Source organism: Pistacia vera, unplaced genomic scaffold, assembly GCF_008641045.1.
Source record: "Pistacia vera cultivar Batoury unplaced genomic scaffold, PisVer_v2 Contig304, whole genome shotgun sequence".
Lineage (NCBI taxonomy): Eukaryota > Viridiplantae > Streptophyta > Magnoliopsida > Sapindales > Anacardiaceae > Pistacia > Pistacia vera.
This window is the reverse complement of record NW_022196118.1, coordinates 344,191-360,209: the sequence shown is the minus strand read 5'-3', so window position 1 is coordinate 360,209 and position 16,019 is coordinate 344,191. Positions and strand designations below refer to the sequence as shown.

Below are 16,019 nucleotides of genomic sequence, written 5' to 3'. Positions count from 1 at the left end.
CATATGACATGATCAACAGACTGTATCAATAAACAAAAACAACATCAGTTCACAAAGCACAAATAAAAGAATCATTAGTCACCAACAAAAAGCAAAATGTAAAACGTTAATGTCACGAAATTGAGCGATTATAGAGCTAAGCCGAGTGTGAAATTACCTCCACAACACCGTCTTCATTGACTTCATTGATAACAATCCATCCCTCGGGAGGAGATTCTGAAGAAAGATCCCAAGGGAGAGCATTTGCTCTACGACGCCTGTTTCGTTGACCAACCATTAATTGTTACAAGAAGTGAAATTGTGAGTGAAGAGTGAAGAGTGAAGGTGAATGATAGTGAAGTTGTGTTAACAAGGGAGGCTTAAAAAGAGAGTGAATTGAAGGTGAAATGATTTCTGAAGAACCACGTGTAGGCATAGTTTCAGAGATTGCAGAACATGGAAGAGTACAGCGAAAAGATGAAGAAGAAATTGATTCCTTTAAATTTCAGTTACGTTTTGCTGTGTTGTTCTTGAGTTAGCATGCAAAATGAGACAAACAAGAGTAAAGAGTGATGAGTTGTGTTACCAAAAAAGGATAGAGATTAGAGACAGTGGTTTTTAATTTTGAAGAGATTCTGGTTTTGAGTTTGGTGGTTTTGAGTTTTCATGGTAAGCAGGCGGCGCCGATGTGCAGGGACAATAAAAACCAGCCGTTACATTTCAGGAATTCAAAACAATGAACAACAACTGAAGTGGTTTTGTTTCTCTAGATTCCTGCACTATGTAATCTGCATATATGGCAACTCTTGTCACCCTTCTTGTCTGCTCCAAACCAAAACGTAACTGAAGTTAGAAAGAATCTATTTCTTGGTTGCTATTTATTTAATTATTCTTTAATTCTTATATTAAATTGCATTATTTAATATTCACAAGACATTATTAATGAATAAGTATATAAGGTAATTTGGTTTATAATTGGAAATATACTATCTTTATTGTATACTATCTTTATTGTCTTTCATGAAGTTCAGGTACTGTCTTAAATGTTTTCCCAGAATAAACATGTTCACAAATCTGATTATAAATATTTATTTTCTTGCCTTTCATGAAGCTCAGATATTGTATTAAATGTTTTTTCAATAGAAACATTAACTTAATAGAGAATATTGAATGTTTACCCAATATAAACATGTTAATAGATATTAACATTAAATATTTAATTTGTTCAGATATTTTATTAATTGTTTTCCCAATTTAAACAGGTTCACATATCTGAACACTAATTATAGTTCGAGATACTGTATTAAATGATTTCCTAATATAAACCTGTTCTCTGAACATCAACATATATCAATAGAGGATGTTATATATTAAAGGTGAAAGCAAACTATATAACATATTACTAAATGATTACCATATATTCATTTTAATGTTTTTGTTCTTTTAATCATAGATAAAAATATTTGAATATTTAATATTAGTTATTGTAGAACAGTAATATCATTTTGCACTTGTAAGTAATCCTTTTTGTTTATCTTTTTTATAGTAGATTAAGTAATTCTACTTTAGAAAAGATAAAGGTGTCCCAACCGTTCATCTCATGACCCAGAAATGGCCATCACCAATTTCAATCGTCAGGTTAAACGAAATTTAGAAGGACCAAAATGTTAGCTACGCATCATTCTTGATGTTGAAATCTCTAACGGGTCAATCATCAATGTACACTTTATGTTTTCACCTAATTCCTATGTTTCATTTCACTGCTTTTCTGCCTACAGCAAATTAAAGAGAAACACTATTATTAAATCAGAATAAGCTGTACAGAAATTACAATCAACTTCGCCTTACAACTCAATTCCCCCTCCCTTTTCCCTTTCTGTTTTTGGCCAGAAGGAAATCAGGAAACCATCAACTCACTTGGCACATCCCCTTCACAAAGAAATATTGTTCATCTAGAAATCCCAGTTTATGTCTTTTACGTTTACTTGGCCCTGAGACTGATCAGAATTTAACAAATGTACAGCATTTTTCAATACAGAAGCATATCTATAAATCAACTTTATAAGCCTCATGCATGCGGAGGAATTACCAACCCGAGCTCCTTACATTGCTCTTCATCTGGTTGTAAGCTCGCTGGAATTGCACCAAATGCTCTTCTCGTTGCCTCAAACCCAGAAGTCACATAATGTATATATGCTGAAGCATCCTCCACTTTTCTCCTCAAATTTAATGATGTGGATGCAAATTTATTTGAAGGACTTTCTGACAGTCTCTTCTCAAAAGTCTGGTCCAACTCAGAAACCCTCAAAAACCGTTCTGTAGCAGCTTCCCATGATAGTTCATGCCTCTGCGCTTCAGACAGTTGAGAGGGCTTTTCTGTGAGTGCCTTGAGTGTCGCTTCAACAAATCCATTGCCATCATCGTAAGTTCGGCAATTTGGGAACTGCTTGAAGAACTCATTAGAGGGGTGATTAGCACAGACAACAATTTTGCCCATGGCCAATGCTTCAGCTGTGGTTGTGCAAACCACATCTGTTGTGCTTGGATTCAGGAAGACTTTATAACTGGAGGAGGCAGAAAAAAGAGAATAAAGAGAAGTTAATTGCATTTCAATCTCAATGTATTCAAAAAACTGAGAAAGAAATAACATGACTATAGGGAAGGGAGTGATCCATGATTTGCTCAGCTATCGCTGTTGCAGTTTTTTTATTTTAGTTTAGATATACGTTAGGAAGCTTACTCATGAAAAACAGGGTCAGCATGATCACGCCCAGCATAAACTCTAACTACTAGTTTTAGCTTGTTGGCAGCTTCTTGAACTTCACTAGAGTCCTCCCCAGTGCCATATAAATCCACTTGAAGCCCAGCTAGTTCCTTTTGGTGATCATGAAGAAGTTCAAGCAGTTCTTTGTAGCCTTTACTCCACACCATCTTCCCAATGTAATACGCACCCTTAGTGAAGGCCTGATTCCCACTTTGCTGTTGTTCTATCTTTCTCTTGCCAATCTCAAGGAATTTAGGGTTAACTCCATGAACATTACAGATGATGGAATTAGGATAATCCTGTGTGGCAGCAGATAACCTAATTACCTGCAATTAAGATTGTGCAATGTTCTGAGAAGCAAATTTTCAAAGAATACAACAAATGAGAACAAGAACATGGTTTACTTCTTTGTTCAAAGAATGTATAGCACCAATATAAGAGTATTTAACCATCTGGAAATGACATGGGTTCAAAAATGCTCGAACTACAACCTGTAAGACTAATATTTGCTAGCAAAACTATAGTCAATGTTGTGCCAATAAGATTTAAAAAAATAATGTATTTTGGCCAAAACCTTGGAACTAACTTGTGCCTAGATCATTTGGTAGCCCCACATGCTCCCTACACTGCCTATTTAAATATTTATTGAGTTATCATGCTACGTTTCGTAATTCTACCAGTATGCACCTGTTTAGTTATGTCTAAAACCGTCGAGTACCATTTTGTCAATGTGCACAGATAAGATCAGATTAAGATCACTTCATCTTTCAATGCATGGATGAGCATTTCTATCTATAAACATCTATACATCTATATCCAGACAGAAAATTATGCAAACCTAACCTGCGTTGGGAATTATTTTACCAATAGGAGCTCAAACCATCTGTGTTCAATCCAAAACCTTCAATAAGATTTAAGGGAAAAAGTTTGGTAAATCCAACCATATACTAAAGACGTGAAGTCTGTCTTCATTTGTGCAATAGTCATTTAAATAATTGAATTCATGTATTAACAACTTGCAGTTATTAATTCCAGTTGATTATACAATGGCTAAAGACAGCTAAGTTGGAGAAATAAGGAAAACAATGAATATCAAACATGCACAGATGTAAGATTATAATAGTTATACCTTATGGCAATAGATACCAACAACCCAAGTATTTACATGTTTAAGAAAAAATGCTCTCGGTCGTCCATTCTTCTCTCTCTTCACATATTCCAGGTAATTGGTGTGTACAATTCCTATAACAAGACGGAATTTAGTTTTCCATCTCTTCCCATGATGAAACCAAGTAAGATGCTCAGGCTCTTCAAGGACAGCAATATCTGCCTCTTGATCAGAGATAATTTCAGAAATGTCTCCAACAGCAAGAATGCTCCTTTTATCTACAGCAAACTGCAACCACACAGGAAGTCATCAATGACTATCAAGCTATGATATTGTTTGTAGATGCTGTTCTAAGGCAATAGAAGATAATGCCATGAAACGAAAGATGGTCCAAACTCATGGGCAGTGAAATTAGCTCAAACGGCATGGAATTTCATCACAATAAATATATAAGTATTACAGTCACAACAAAGTCAAACATAAACACGAAAACAATAAATATATCTATATAAAATTTATAGGTATGATTACCTTTCCAGGATAAAAACGTATGATAAAAGCAGAAGTAAACGTGATCCTTTCCTCCAACCACCGACGGACATAACTTTCCTGCTCTTGAGGTGAACTAAATGTGATGTTGCCAGGATATACTAGTTTTTGATGTTTCAAAGATAACCAAGGAATCACCAAAGTGACTTTTCTTTCTCCGTCTTTTGCAAGATAGGCAGCACGAAACAGAGGGTTAACAGCCGTCCCAGTCATCCATGGAAGACTAGCAGTAGTAAATATCGCAATATGCCGTTTTCTATCCATTAATCATCAGCCTGAACCTCACAATATCAAAAGAAAATTCTCTCAAAATTAGAAAACAACAACTTTATAGCTAAGATTTATGCCTAGGGTTTCTTACAAGCAAATGATTTTAAGAGACACAAGCATGAGAACATAATTTGAAATACAGCAAAAAGTAAATAAATTGTTAAGTGTACCTTTGGCATTTGTCAGAACAATTCTTCAGGACTTGAACGTGATGAGAAAGTAACAGAAGCGTAAAAGAGATGACCTGCGAAAAATGGTAAGAGAATCAACGGGGAAGCCAGAAAGTTCCGTTTCTCACGTTGAGTAGACTTAGAGAATATACCTTTAGTCCTCCCTGTTTTTCCCCTCCTGTTACTCCTGTATAAACGATACGATGTCGTTGCATTGCCCATTCTGGGTCCATGCCAGATCATTGGTCGAGCCGTCGAGGCAGTCTTTCATGTGGGCCATACCCCTAACGAGACTAATTAAATTATTAATGTGGAAACGTAGGTGACATGTTCTGGTGCTCTTGTTTCATATGCCGTTAGATCACAAATTGCTTTCTGATCATCGTCCAAGTGAAAGCACTAAACTCTAGGCAATGGACTGGTAGTTCCGGAGTTCATAATAAAACCCAAATTTCACGTGAAAACCCTAGAAATAACTCTGTAAATTATCTACGCAATCCAAATTAATCAAAAACATTTACAACAATTATCAGGTAAGCAACGAACACTCATTTGATTCTGTACCTTTCATTAATCTGATTGCCTTTCTGTTTCAAACTTTCTCGTATCGTCTCCACATTGTGTTCAGTTTCTTTTGAAATCCCTCTTTTCTACTGTTCGGTTCAGAGAATAGAAACGAACTGGACTCAGATGTAATCTCATTCTTTTTAACTGCGTTGAACATGAGATTTTGTCGCCAACTGATTGAACACAAGCATTGGCAATGTATTATTAAAGTAGGAGTAGAAGAGAAAAATAGTTCATTTTTTATTGATGTTGATCGCCCTGGATTGTTTTATTGATTAGTTGTTTGTGTTCTTGAAGAAATGTTGATGGGTCACACGGACGTTCTATCTGAACTTAGATCATCAAAAGATCAGCTACTTGCTGATCCTGACTTGGAGTTAGAAGACGATGAAGAAGCGGCTTATTCTGAACAGATAGTGTATGCAGCCTCGTTTGAAGAGCTTGCCAAAAATCACATTAAGTATGATACCATTATTTGGGTTTCCATATCTCTTTTACTGGTTTTAGCATGGGGAGTTGGCATTTTTATGTTGATTTATCTGCCCATTCGAATATATGTTCTTCAAAAGGATATTTACTCTCGCAAACTGTATGTTACACCAAGCGAAATAGTTTATAAGGTATGAAGATATAGATATACATTCAACATTCACATGTATGCAGTTATTATCTGTCAATAAGAAAAAATAAATGCAGGTATATAGTTAAATCCTTTGTTTTTTTAATTTTGTTCATGAAGGTTTCCAGGCCTTCATTCATACCCTTCTGGGGCCTAACAACAATTGAGAAGCATGTACCTCTTTCCCTTGTGATCGATGTCATTATTGAACAAGGTAATGATGCAACTTCTCATATGCTTTAGCATGAATTGTTTCTTGAGGGTTGTATGCCTTTATTATTCTATGTCCTCACATTGAATTGAAAATGCAAATATATTTCTACTAAATTCATTATTGCAAAATTACTTAAAACTATTATGCAAAACACACCCATTTTTCAAACAACGTCCAGAATATGGTTAGAAGACATGATTGTATTATTATCTCTTTATTGTTATTCAAGAGTCAAACAAGATTGGCAAGCCAAGTTATTTTTTATTCTTCGACACATTAAGTTATTTTGGTAATTTAGTTGGCATGATCTCTGTTTTTGCTTCTTGATTGGTTGACTAATATGATTTTGATTCAGCATTTATTCTTCGACACATTGAGTTATTTTGGTAATTTAGTTGGCATGATCTCTGTTTTTGTTTCTTGATTGATTGACTAATATGATTTTGATTCAGCATTTTTTGTTATGAAAAGTACATTGTCTAGAACGCTTCATTTAGATAGGCTAATTGCTATTCTGTTTTCTAATGTTTATAGGCTGCTTACAGTCGGTTTATGGAATCCATACCTTTAGAGTAGAAAGTATAGCACATGGAAAAGCGGCACCTGTTGATGAACTACAGGTACAAGGCATTGCCAACCCAAGTCTCCTGAAGAAGGTATATAAGATTTCTCTCCTTATTTGTATCTTCTTTAGACTGGAACACTTAGGAGACTGATAGCATTTTTAATAGAGCATTATAGAGAAGTTTTTTGGATTTCTTGCAGGTCATTGTAACAGAAGCAGCCAAAGTTATACAAGAGGTTGGTAAAAACTGGAAAGTTAACACTCTTATCGGTGAAGGGGACAATGTGTCTAGAATGTCTTCATTGACAGAGGGACCTGCTGCTTGGAAATCACCTTCCAAAAGTTGGAAGGTGATTTAGCAATTTCTCAAAATTCTTAAATTCTTTATTCTTTGTCAGAACCTTGTCTTGCACCCAATTACCGTTATCATCAAACCTTTTCTTTTAATCCTGAGCTGGGTGCAAAATGAAGAGTTTAGGGTGTATTTTGGTAGTTAGAAAAGATTTAACATTTCTCATGGTAAAGATTTCAATGGTATAAATGACATCTTTCTCAATAAGTTATAGGAGCAGGGTGATACATAGCATCACCCGTTTAGGATTTGGCTTCCCTATCTATTTGCAAGTATAATCTCTGCCCGCAAGACTAACTTTTATTATGATTTTTTCTTGCTGTGCCTTTTAAATAGATGATTGCAATATTAGTAATTTACTTTTGCTGTTGCTATAGACAACGAGTTCGCCCTACCAAAGTTCAGTGGAGCGCAGAGGGATTGTACCCGGAGACTTGCTCCTGCAAAAACTTGATGAAGTCAATAAATCAGTAAAGGTGTGGAATGTGGATGGTACCATTTGTTTATCATGTGTCAAAACATTATTTATTGTTTTCATTAAGAAGAACAGCGCAGATATCTTCTCAGAATGTTCCAAAAACTTTCTTTTTTCAACACGTCTGAGTCGTCGAAAACCTATTTAACATTTTCATGCTAGCTTTTCACCCGTCTCGCTCTTTTGGTATAAGTTTTATGCTTTTTTCAGTAGATAACAACCGATACTGAACTAAAATCATTATGAAGCATATCTCTCATTCTGTCGTGGTTATTGACAATACCTCTCATTCTCTTGTGGTTATTGAAAAGTAATTACTCTGTTATTACTCTTCTGTTACTCCACTTTGCTGACAGTAATCTCTTATTTGATATCCAGAAAATTGAGTTCCTCGTTGAAAAGTCTCGAGATTCACCTGAAGGTAGCTGAAATACAGAACTCTTTTTGGTAGTTAAAAGATGTATGATATAGAGATGCCATGTAACCTTTTTAGTTTTACAACACTTTGATTTTTGCTTATCTTTGTAATTTTTACAATTTCTTTAATAGCTCTCAATCTTTTCAGATCATTTTTTTCTCCTATCGCAATAGAAAAGGACTTTAATTCACCAGCTGTCAGTGGAATAATATTTGTTAAGGTTCAATGACATTCTGTCATGAGAAACTTCGATTTCTAGTCCATTCGAATGTGTGGTTATATTCATTAAAATGGGTTGCTTCGGGTCATAGAGAAAACCAAAACAGTACCATGCCTTGTAAGTAGTCTCTCCTCGGGGTCCGGGCCTTAGAGCTCATAACCAAATCGATCAGAAAACTAAAATTTTAATCCAATTTCTCCCATTTTGAATTTTAATCAAAATTTCTCACATAAGAGGAAGGAATTTGCTCAGAATCATGAATATACATTCTCATAGACTTAGAAGTCTCTGAAGTCTGACATGTGAATTTATTCATAAATCATCACAGCATATAACCTAGATCAAGAAAGACACCAGTATTGATTCCACAATAAAAAATGAACACATAATTTATTATAAAAAATTTAACTTAGAGTGTGACAAACAAAATGTCTTGAGTACTCAAACACTTGCAAGAGCTAAAACATACTAAAACTTTCCGATAAAGTAAGATAAATTGCAGATGTGAATTGATGAATCGGGAGAATCAGACGTTGGTAAAGGGTTATCGGTCACGGTTAATCAGAAACACGGACCAAATAAATTTATCATCATATCTCCCATTACACCATTAACTTCTTTTTTCTGAAAAAGGAATGTCAAATAATCAAACAAAAAAAGAACGTTGAAATAGAAACAGTTTTAGAATATCGCAAGGGAGACGAAATGAAATCATCAGAGACTTAAATACAAGTAATCACGATAATAATCGATCATTTTGTTGCAGTTATGTTCCTCATCACATGATGTCACTTTGCTCCAGTATCGTCAACACAGGTAACCGACGAAAGAAAAAGAAATCTATGAGACTATTAATTTAACGGCGTAAAAACAAACAAGTTAGAGGCAATTAATTTACCGACAACGGATGAAAAGAAAAACAAAAACAAGGAGACTATTAAATTACCAACGAAAAACCCAAATTTCTCAGCAAAACCTTAAGACCATGAATGCATCGGCAAAGCCGTAACATAAGGGAGATTTAGCGCCGAAAGCCAAACGTAACGAAATAGATTAATCAGGGTTAGGATTTCGCCGTGAAACCCTAAACCCTAACATTACAAAACCGCAGAGAGAGAACAAGAGACTACCACTATGCTGAAGAGGATGCGGAGTGACCTTTAAATAGGACCAGTACAGAGGTGAGAAACCCTAATTGACGTGGTTGTGCTGAGCTGTCATTTTCGACCGCTTGAAATTTACGTGTACACATTGGATTAAATTGTAATTGTACTATCTAATTTAAACACTCACTAAATATTTTTATACGAAAGTCTGTCATTTATAATCAAATATTTTATGATGAAAAGATATTTAGGGCCGTGTTTGGTTCAATATTCTTAGCCATATTCTCAATCCTATTCTCCAAATAATCTTTGGTACATTATTCCAGAAATATTACTCAATTTTTTAATTACTTTTAGACCCTATAAGGTTATTAATTTCATTAAATACCCCCTAAAAAAAGTTTAAAAAATAACAAAAATACCCCCATGACCCATACTTGGCAGATTCCGGCAACCACTGTCGGTGGTAGCCAGAATCTGCCACAACAGTGAATTACCGACCGGAACTGGCTGGTAATTCACCGATCTGGCTAGAAAAAGTCAGATCTGGTTGTCAGCGACGGCCAAAGAAATGGTCATCGTTGATCGAAAATGACGGCCATATCTTTAGCCGTCGCTGATGGTCAAAGAGGCCATCTTTTTGGCTTTTTTCGGCCGTCGACTGCCATAGAAGGTCGTAGATCTGACCGAAAAAGGCTATAACGATGCATTACAACACAGATTCGACCGGTCTATGTCATAACGCGATTTTCTGCCCAGATTCCAGCGGTGGTGGCCGGAATCTGACACTACAGGTGGTAGGAGTATTTTTGTCATTTTATATGTTGGGGTGTTTAATTAAATTAGTAAACCTAGGGGCTTTTTTATAGATTTTTAAATTCTACCTCGTAATACTCCATCCAAAATAATGAACCAAACGCACCCTAAACTTTTCATATAAATTCAAGGATGATTTTGTACATTTAAATATTTGGGTGAAGGATTTAAGAAATTTTTTTAAGTTGGTAAGTGATAAAACAGATTTTTGAACTTAAAATTGGATGGAATCCTAATATATTATTAACAATGGGAATATTTTTAATGATTTATAAACGAAACAAATAAGTTTAATACGAATCAATCTCACCAAAATGTAAACAAAATAAACAATTAAACTTAATAACAATGAGATTTTTTTAATTTTAAATAACCCTTTTTTTTTTATTTAATTAAACTTCATGAGTATCATTGTTATTGACCCTAAATTTTATATAAAAAATTAAAATTATTTTACATCCTTATTTTTTTTTTTTTTCCGTGTATGTAACGAATTAATGTACTGAAGTGAGAACTTATTTCATCAACCAATTAACCAAATACGAAGTAACAATTAGCATTAATTTAAACCACATAATATTTAAACACATTAAACTCGTTTATTAAGAGACCATAATATTAAAAAAAGAAATTTTTGTTAGAGATGAATGAACATCTAAATTTTGGAAGTTGACGATTATTAATTACAATTACATCATGGAGGACAACCACCACAAGGGTCGGGTTCATCATTCCTTTAGAGAAGAATCGGAACATATGCAAATGCCATCGGCACATAAACTTGTTCCAGTTGGACATAATACAATCATCGTTAGTATGAAACAATTTCTTCCTTCAATTCTCTTTTACCTTATATTAGTCAAACTTATTTGAAAATTGTATGACATAAATGTATGGGCCAAAAACCGTGTTAGGCCTAATGAGGCCCAACAGATAAGATATACAGATGACGGTCCAAGATTTTAGCTCAATTCTGATTGAGTCTACATTTAAATATACTCTGTGAACTACCCTCTTTATGAGTTGGGTTATCCTGCAGGCTAAGTTAAACTGGGTCAAGCCTACTAGCTCATAACAGTAAAAAAATAGGAAGCAGAATCTTATTATGTTTCCACTTCTATCAAGATATTGCATTACAATCATAAATGTTAAGCTTAACCCAATAAGGAAAGGAAATCCTATCTCTTTCCCAATAACGACTCCTTTATATAGTAGGATTCAAATCTCTTAAGTTCACTATATAAGCAAGGGCAAATTCCCTCATTATTCATTCAAAAATCACCCGTAACACCTAAGTTCTAAAAGTTCTTGCTTCCAAGAACTGCCATATTATTCTGGTAGTCTCTCCCTTTAGCCTTCACCAAATAGTTTCACTGACTTAAGCGTTGGAGTGTCTATGATAGACACCATACCAGTGTCTTTCTAGCTTTCACGTTCCCTTTTTGTGCTTTTTGTGTAGGTCTACCAGCTTATCAATGGCTCACTTCATACATGATCAGTCCATTTCGATTTGACCGTAGATCTTCCTGTTTACAATAAATAATAATGAAAATTGTAACTATATCATGATACTAAGGTTTAACTAATTTTCTTTCCATTTGGTACTTTCTTCGCACCTTCCAAAGACAAAAAAACAGTATTGTGAGAGTAAATGAATATGAAAAATATCAAACAAAATATTGAATTTTAATTTGAGTGAAGAAAAAAAAAATTTACAAAACAGTCGTTAACCATAAATATAATTTTTTTTTTAAAGTATAATTAAATTGAAAATATTAGATATTTCATTAAATAAAAATATTAATGTTTGGAGGAAAAAAAAAAAAAGAAGAAGAATTATTCAATCAAATTATATTTGAATTAAAAGACATTAAAGGAAGAAAACAACGAGATACTTAGAGGATGCTCAAATAAAGAATGGAATGTGAGATGATGCATCTATCTACACTATTATTAATTAACTCTAACCATCTAAGCTATCCACCAAGAATGAATTTATAAGGAAAATATTAATATATCTTGAACAAGTTGCATCTTCAACTGAACTTGACATTAGAAATCTCACACTTTAATTTAGAGAGTTGTTAATCATTTAAGAGTTATAACATGGAGTATAACACCTGTAAATTAAAATAAATGAATTTATAAATGATATACGAGACTTGTTATATTCCATATTTCTATCTTTAATAAACCCAACCCTTATTTTTAAGCATGTAATACACAAAATGTGAGATGACTTTATACTTTTTGTTCTATCATAAATTCATAATACATTTGATAATTATTAAATTCAAATTAATAACTTAAAATATTAAATTGAAAAGTCTGAAATACAATCTAGGGCGTTATTATAGAGAACTCCTACAAGTTTGGGGAAATTAAAGCCTTCATTTGGTTCATGAATTTAAAATATTATTCTGGTTTTCTCAATAAAGTTAAACCCAAAATTGTATTTGTTTCAATATTCTCAAAATTCTATTCAACTTTATTCATCTCACAAAACATTAATAATTACATTTCTCGTAAAAATAACCCAATTTTACTTTTTTTCAAAATACCATTCTAAAATTTATCCAATAATGAATCAAATGAAGTAAAAAACATCCACTGGTATAGTGAATTCCACCCTAACCTCCATTTCCGTTTAATTATTTAACATAAATGACGAAATGATATTTATACCCTTCGACAGGTTTTAATTTTTTTAATAGAGATAACGAAATGACATTTATACCCTTCAACACGTTTGAAAACTTTAATATTATCCCCAACTGATTAAATTTATGTTTGAAAACTTAATATAATAGTTTCCTGAACATGTAAACTTTAAAAATTAACAAATAAAACCCAAAAGTCCTAATAAATTTTTTTCCGACAAAATTCGGCCAAGTAGAAGCCGCTTGATGACTGGAACGAAATAAGAGGGGGGAAAAAATTGTAAGAAGAAAGATTTTAAAATGTTCGGGGTTTTCAATGAATGCAAGAGGTTTATAAATTATAATACCGTTCTTAAAAGGTTGAAATATCAAAATACTCCTTCCAACTGTCAGTTTTAACGGTAAAATCTGACGGAATGGGAGTTAGCATCCAATTTGCTATACCGGTGGGCATTTTATGCCTACCATGTACCATCTCACAAACGAAGCTCCGCAATCAATAACATAAAATCATATTTAAAAAAAAAAAAAACTAACGCCACTGCGAAAATCATAATCTGGGATTCTGGGTGTCGAGGGCAGTGTAGTGGTGAATGAAGTAACAACTGAAATTTCTGAAACCGTTCACTATTGACCTACCAGAAATTATTCTTCCCTACAACCTTTCAACCAGTCCAGTCCTAATTCAAAGAAATGAGTAAAAAGAAAGTGTTGGTGGTGGGAGGCACTGGCTACTTGGGACAGCATCTTCTTCAAGCCTTATCAGAGATCCAAGGAACACCGTATGACGTGTCAGCCACTCAACTCTCCACTCCACCTCCTCAGCCTTTGCTTGACGCCCTTCCTCCCTCTTTCTCTTTTTTTCATGTCGATTTGAAATCTGGATCAGGGTTCGATGCCGTTTCACTCAAATTTGGTCAGGTCTGTTTCATTTTGATTTTGCAATTTTCAACTACTTGATACCGATTTTTAGAATTAAAAAAACGAATGTGTTTTTATATGGCAGCCCGATGTTGTTGTGAACTGTGCTGCTCTCTCCGTGCCACGTGTTTGTGAAAAGGATCCTGATTCTGCTATGTCTATAAATGTTCCTTCATCTATTGTAAATTGGTTATTGAGCTTTACCGAGGATAAAGAAACTCTTGTGATTCATCTATCAACGGATCAAGGTATTTAAGGTGAAATGCTTAAACAATTTGAAGAATGTTGATATGACTTTGATTTTGGTTTTTTATTTATTTATATTTAAATATCAGTTTACGAAGGGGTGAAGTCATTCTACAAAGAAGAAGATGAAACTGTTCCAGTGAATGTTTATGGCAAATCAAAAGTTGCAGCTGAGAAGTTTATCTCTGAGAAATGCTCCAACTTTGCAATTTTGAGAAGCAGTATTATCTTTGGCCCACAAACTATTTCACCTGTACCTAAGTCTCTTCCAATTCAGGTTTGTGCTAAAAATGTTCTTTGCTGATTTTTGACTAAACGAAAAACAAGGACTTAATTGTTTATTTATCATTTTCGCCTGAAGTGTTGTATTTGAGCTGACAACAGAATAAACTTTTAATAAAAGATTACTGATCCAATCAAAAACTGGATTAGGAATCAACAAAACAAGTGAAGCATATGTAGTAGTATCGACAAAAAGCTTTAGTTCATGGTTCAAGAATCTTTTTTTGGTCACTCTTAAATATCGACTTAAGCATGGAATAAATTGAAATTTGGTTGATTTTGTTTCTTCATGACTTACAAGGGATAAATACATAGGTATTCGTGGTTACTTGGTGTCTAACCAGCATTTAACTCTTAAATGTGCAGTGGATGGATGGTGTTCTCGCTAAAGGAGATAAAGTGGAGTTTTTCCATGATGAGAACCGCTGCCCAGTATATGTGAAGGATGTTGTGACTATCATAAAGGCTTTGACAGATAGATGGTTTTCAGGTATTAATCTTGTTGCCATTGTTAATACTTTAACAACCAAGAACAGTGGTGAACATAAGCTCTATGGTTATGCATTGATAATAACTAAACTATGTTTTTGGTTAAAATGTTTATTAACTTGGAATGATATCTGCATTTTTATCAAGGTCATTTTAAGGCAGTGGAAATTCAAAATTAACTTCTTCCGTGTAGTAGAAAGCTGATGGTAGGATGTCAAAATGAAAGAAAAAGGAGTCCTAATCACCAACATTTGTTTTTTTAAGTACGATTTGTTGTGCTAGCATCTTTTGGTGCTCCTTTAAGTTTTCTTTCTACCACATTTTTCTTTTTCTTCAATTTATGGTCATTGAGTTTTCATGGGTAGTATAAAATGCTTGGCTACATCTGACTTCTCTGTTTTTCTCTATGCTTCTTCATGTGAAATGTAATTCTGGTTAATGTTACTTTTACAGAGGGTAAGCAAATGCAATTACTATTGAATGTTGGTGGACCAGATAGGGTATCACGAGTTCAAATGGCTGAGGCAGTGGCAGATATAAGAGGATACAACACATCCTTAATCAAACCAGTGTCTGCGTCATCTGTATGTATACCTTATCACAATTTCATTATATTTTAGTTTATGTCTGAAATATGATTTAGTAATTTATGCTTTTTGTGACAACCCTTTTGCCAATTATGTATATGTAGTGCCCTTTTTTGGTTTGGCCATTATTGAATGTGAATTATTTTTCAGGTCGACCGTGGTGTCATGTCCCCTGCTGATATATCCATGGATATCACCAAATTGGTTCAAACACTTAATATCTGTCCAGTAACATTCAGAGATGGTGTCAAACTGACACTAGCAGAAGAAGGAAAATCTTAATGTTTCAAATACATTATGAATGATTCTTTATTATTTTGTGAGCTTTATAATTGAAGCTATAGCGCAAACAAAAATTTACACGCTCTTAATTCTTTTATAACACTTGATATATGCTTCTTCTATATGTGCGAATCTGGTGTCAAGATTTGTCAGAGTACAGGATCTCTACCGTTCCAGTGAACTACTGCTTGTGTTTGTGGTCAAGGAAGATCCATTTCTTGTCGCAACTGTATTCTATGTTTTTGTTGGATAATAATCCAGAGGAAAACTAGCACTTGTGCTTGAAGCCCTGGAAGATATCAATATGATGTAGTAACTATATATTCAATGTTTTGATGGAGATGACATTTGGCAAAACTA

At 34.0% G+C, this 16,019-nt stretch overlaps 3 protein-coding genes and 2 non-coding genes across 7 annotated transcripts; 2 read left to right on the top strand and 3 right to left on the bottom strand.

Moving 5' to 3' along the window:
• Positions 1 to 1,752: 1,752 nt before the first annotated feature.
• Positions 1,753 to 4,991, bottom strand: LOC116135890 (digalactosyldiacylglycerol synthase 2, chloroplastic). Its single transcript, XM_031421599.1, has 5 exons — positions 4,841 to 4,991; positions 4,383 to 4,675; positions 3,873 to 4,139; positions 2,720 to 3,069; positions 1,753 to 2,543 (listed from the first exon to the last, which is right to left on the bottom strand). Exons 2-5 carry the CDS (start codon positions 4,662 to 4,664, stop codon positions 2,048 to 2,050), a joined length of 1,395 nt encoding a protein of 464 aa, XP_031277459.1. The 5' UTR covers positions 4,665 to 4,675; positions 4,841 to 4,991; the 3' UTR covers positions 1,753 to 2,047.
• Positions 4,992 to 5,200: 209 nt separating this feature from the next.
• On the top strand, positions 5,201 to 8,307 carry LOC116135879. Of its 3 annotated transcripts, none has more exons than XM_031421587.1 (6): positions 5,201 to 5,373; positions 5,705 to 5,867; positions 6,147 to 6,896; positions 7,006 to 7,155; positions 7,535 to 7,633; positions 8,011 to 8,307. In XM_031421587.1, the coding sequence occupies exons 3-6, from the start codon at positions 6,765 to 6,767 to the stop codon at positions 8,059 to 8,061; spliced, it is 432 nt and encodes a 143-aa protein (XP_031277447.1). In that variant the 5' UTR covers positions 5,201 to 5,373; positions 5,705 to 5,867; positions 6,147 to 6,764; the 3' UTR covers positions 8,062 to 8,307. The 3 variants fall into 3 exon arrangements, with proteins under 3 accessions (XP_031277447.1, XP_031277446.1, XP_031277448.1); XM_031421586.1 differs by having other exon boundaries at positions 5,705 to 6,027; XM_031421588.1 differs by having other exon boundaries at positions 5,202 to 5,373; positions 5,705 to 6,027; positions 7,006 to 7,041.
• Positions 8,308 to 8,511: 204 nt separating this feature from the next.
• On the bottom strand, positions 8,512 to 8,604 carry LOC116135897. The gene has a single exon (XR_004128956.1). It is a non-coding gene; the product is annotated as a small nucleolar RNA R64/Z200 family (small nucleolar RNA).
• A 375-nt stretch (positions 8,605 to 8,979) lies between these two features.
• Positions 8,980 to 9,059, bottom strand: LOC116135896. Its single transcript, XR_004128955.1, has one exon. It is a non-coding gene; the product is annotated as a small nucleolar RNA Z199 (small nucleolar RNA).
• A 4,448-nt stretch (positions 9,060 to 13,507) lies between these two features.
• LOC116135891 (methionine adenosyltransferase 2 subunit beta-like) lies at positions 13,508 to 15,659 on the top strand. The gene is made up of 6 exons (XM_031421600.1): positions 13,508 to 13,773; positions 13,859 to 14,021; positions 14,109 to 14,296; positions 14,668 to 14,791; positions 15,244 to 15,374; positions 15,528 to 15,659. The coding sequence occupies exons 1-6, from the start codon at positions 13,546 to 13,548 to the stop codon at positions 15,657 to 15,659; spliced, it is 966 nt and encodes a 321-aa protein (XP_031277460.1). The 5' UTR covers positions 13,508 to 13,545.
• Positions 15,660 to 16,019: the final 360 nt, after the last annotated feature.

Bases quoted from the DNA above. Each gene is read 5' to 3' on its own strand.
- LOC116135891 (XM_031421600.1), top strand. From the start codon at position 13,546: ATGAGTAAAAAGAAAGTGTTGGTGGTGGGAGGCACTGGCTACTTGGGA. The intron at 14,022-14,108 runs GTATTTAAGGTG...TTTAAATATCAG, and splicing joins TCATCTATCAACGGATCAAG to TTTACGAAGGGGTGAAGTCA. The intron at 15,375-15,527 runs GTATGTATACCT...ATTATTTTTCAG, and splicing joins AACCAGTGTCTGCGTCATCT to GTCGACCGTGGTGTCATGTC.
- LOC116135879 (XM_031421587.1), top strand. From the start codon at position 6,765: ATGTTTATAGGCTGCTTACAGTCGGTTTATGGAATCCATACCTTTAGA. The intron at 7,156-7,534 runs GTGATTTAGCAA...CTGTTGCTATAG, and splicing joins CACCTTCCAAAAGTTGGAAG to ACAACGAGTTCGCCCTACCA. The intron at 7,634-8,010 runs GTGTGGAATGTG...TTTGATATCCAG, and splicing joins AAGTCAATAAATCAGTAAAG to AAAATTGAGTTCCTCGTTGA.
- LOC116135890 (XM_031421599.1), bottom strand. From the start codon at position 4,664: ATGGATAGAAAACGGCATATTGCGATATTTACTACTGCTAGTCTTCCA. The intron at 4,140-4,382 runs GTAATCATACCT...GTGTGGTTGCAG, and splicing joins TACGTTTTTATCCTGGAAAG to TTTGCTGTAGATAAAAGGAG. The intron at 3,070-3,872 runs GTATAACTATTA...TCTTAATTGCAG, and splicing joins TTGGTATCTATTGCCATAAG to GTAATTAGGTTATCTGCTGC.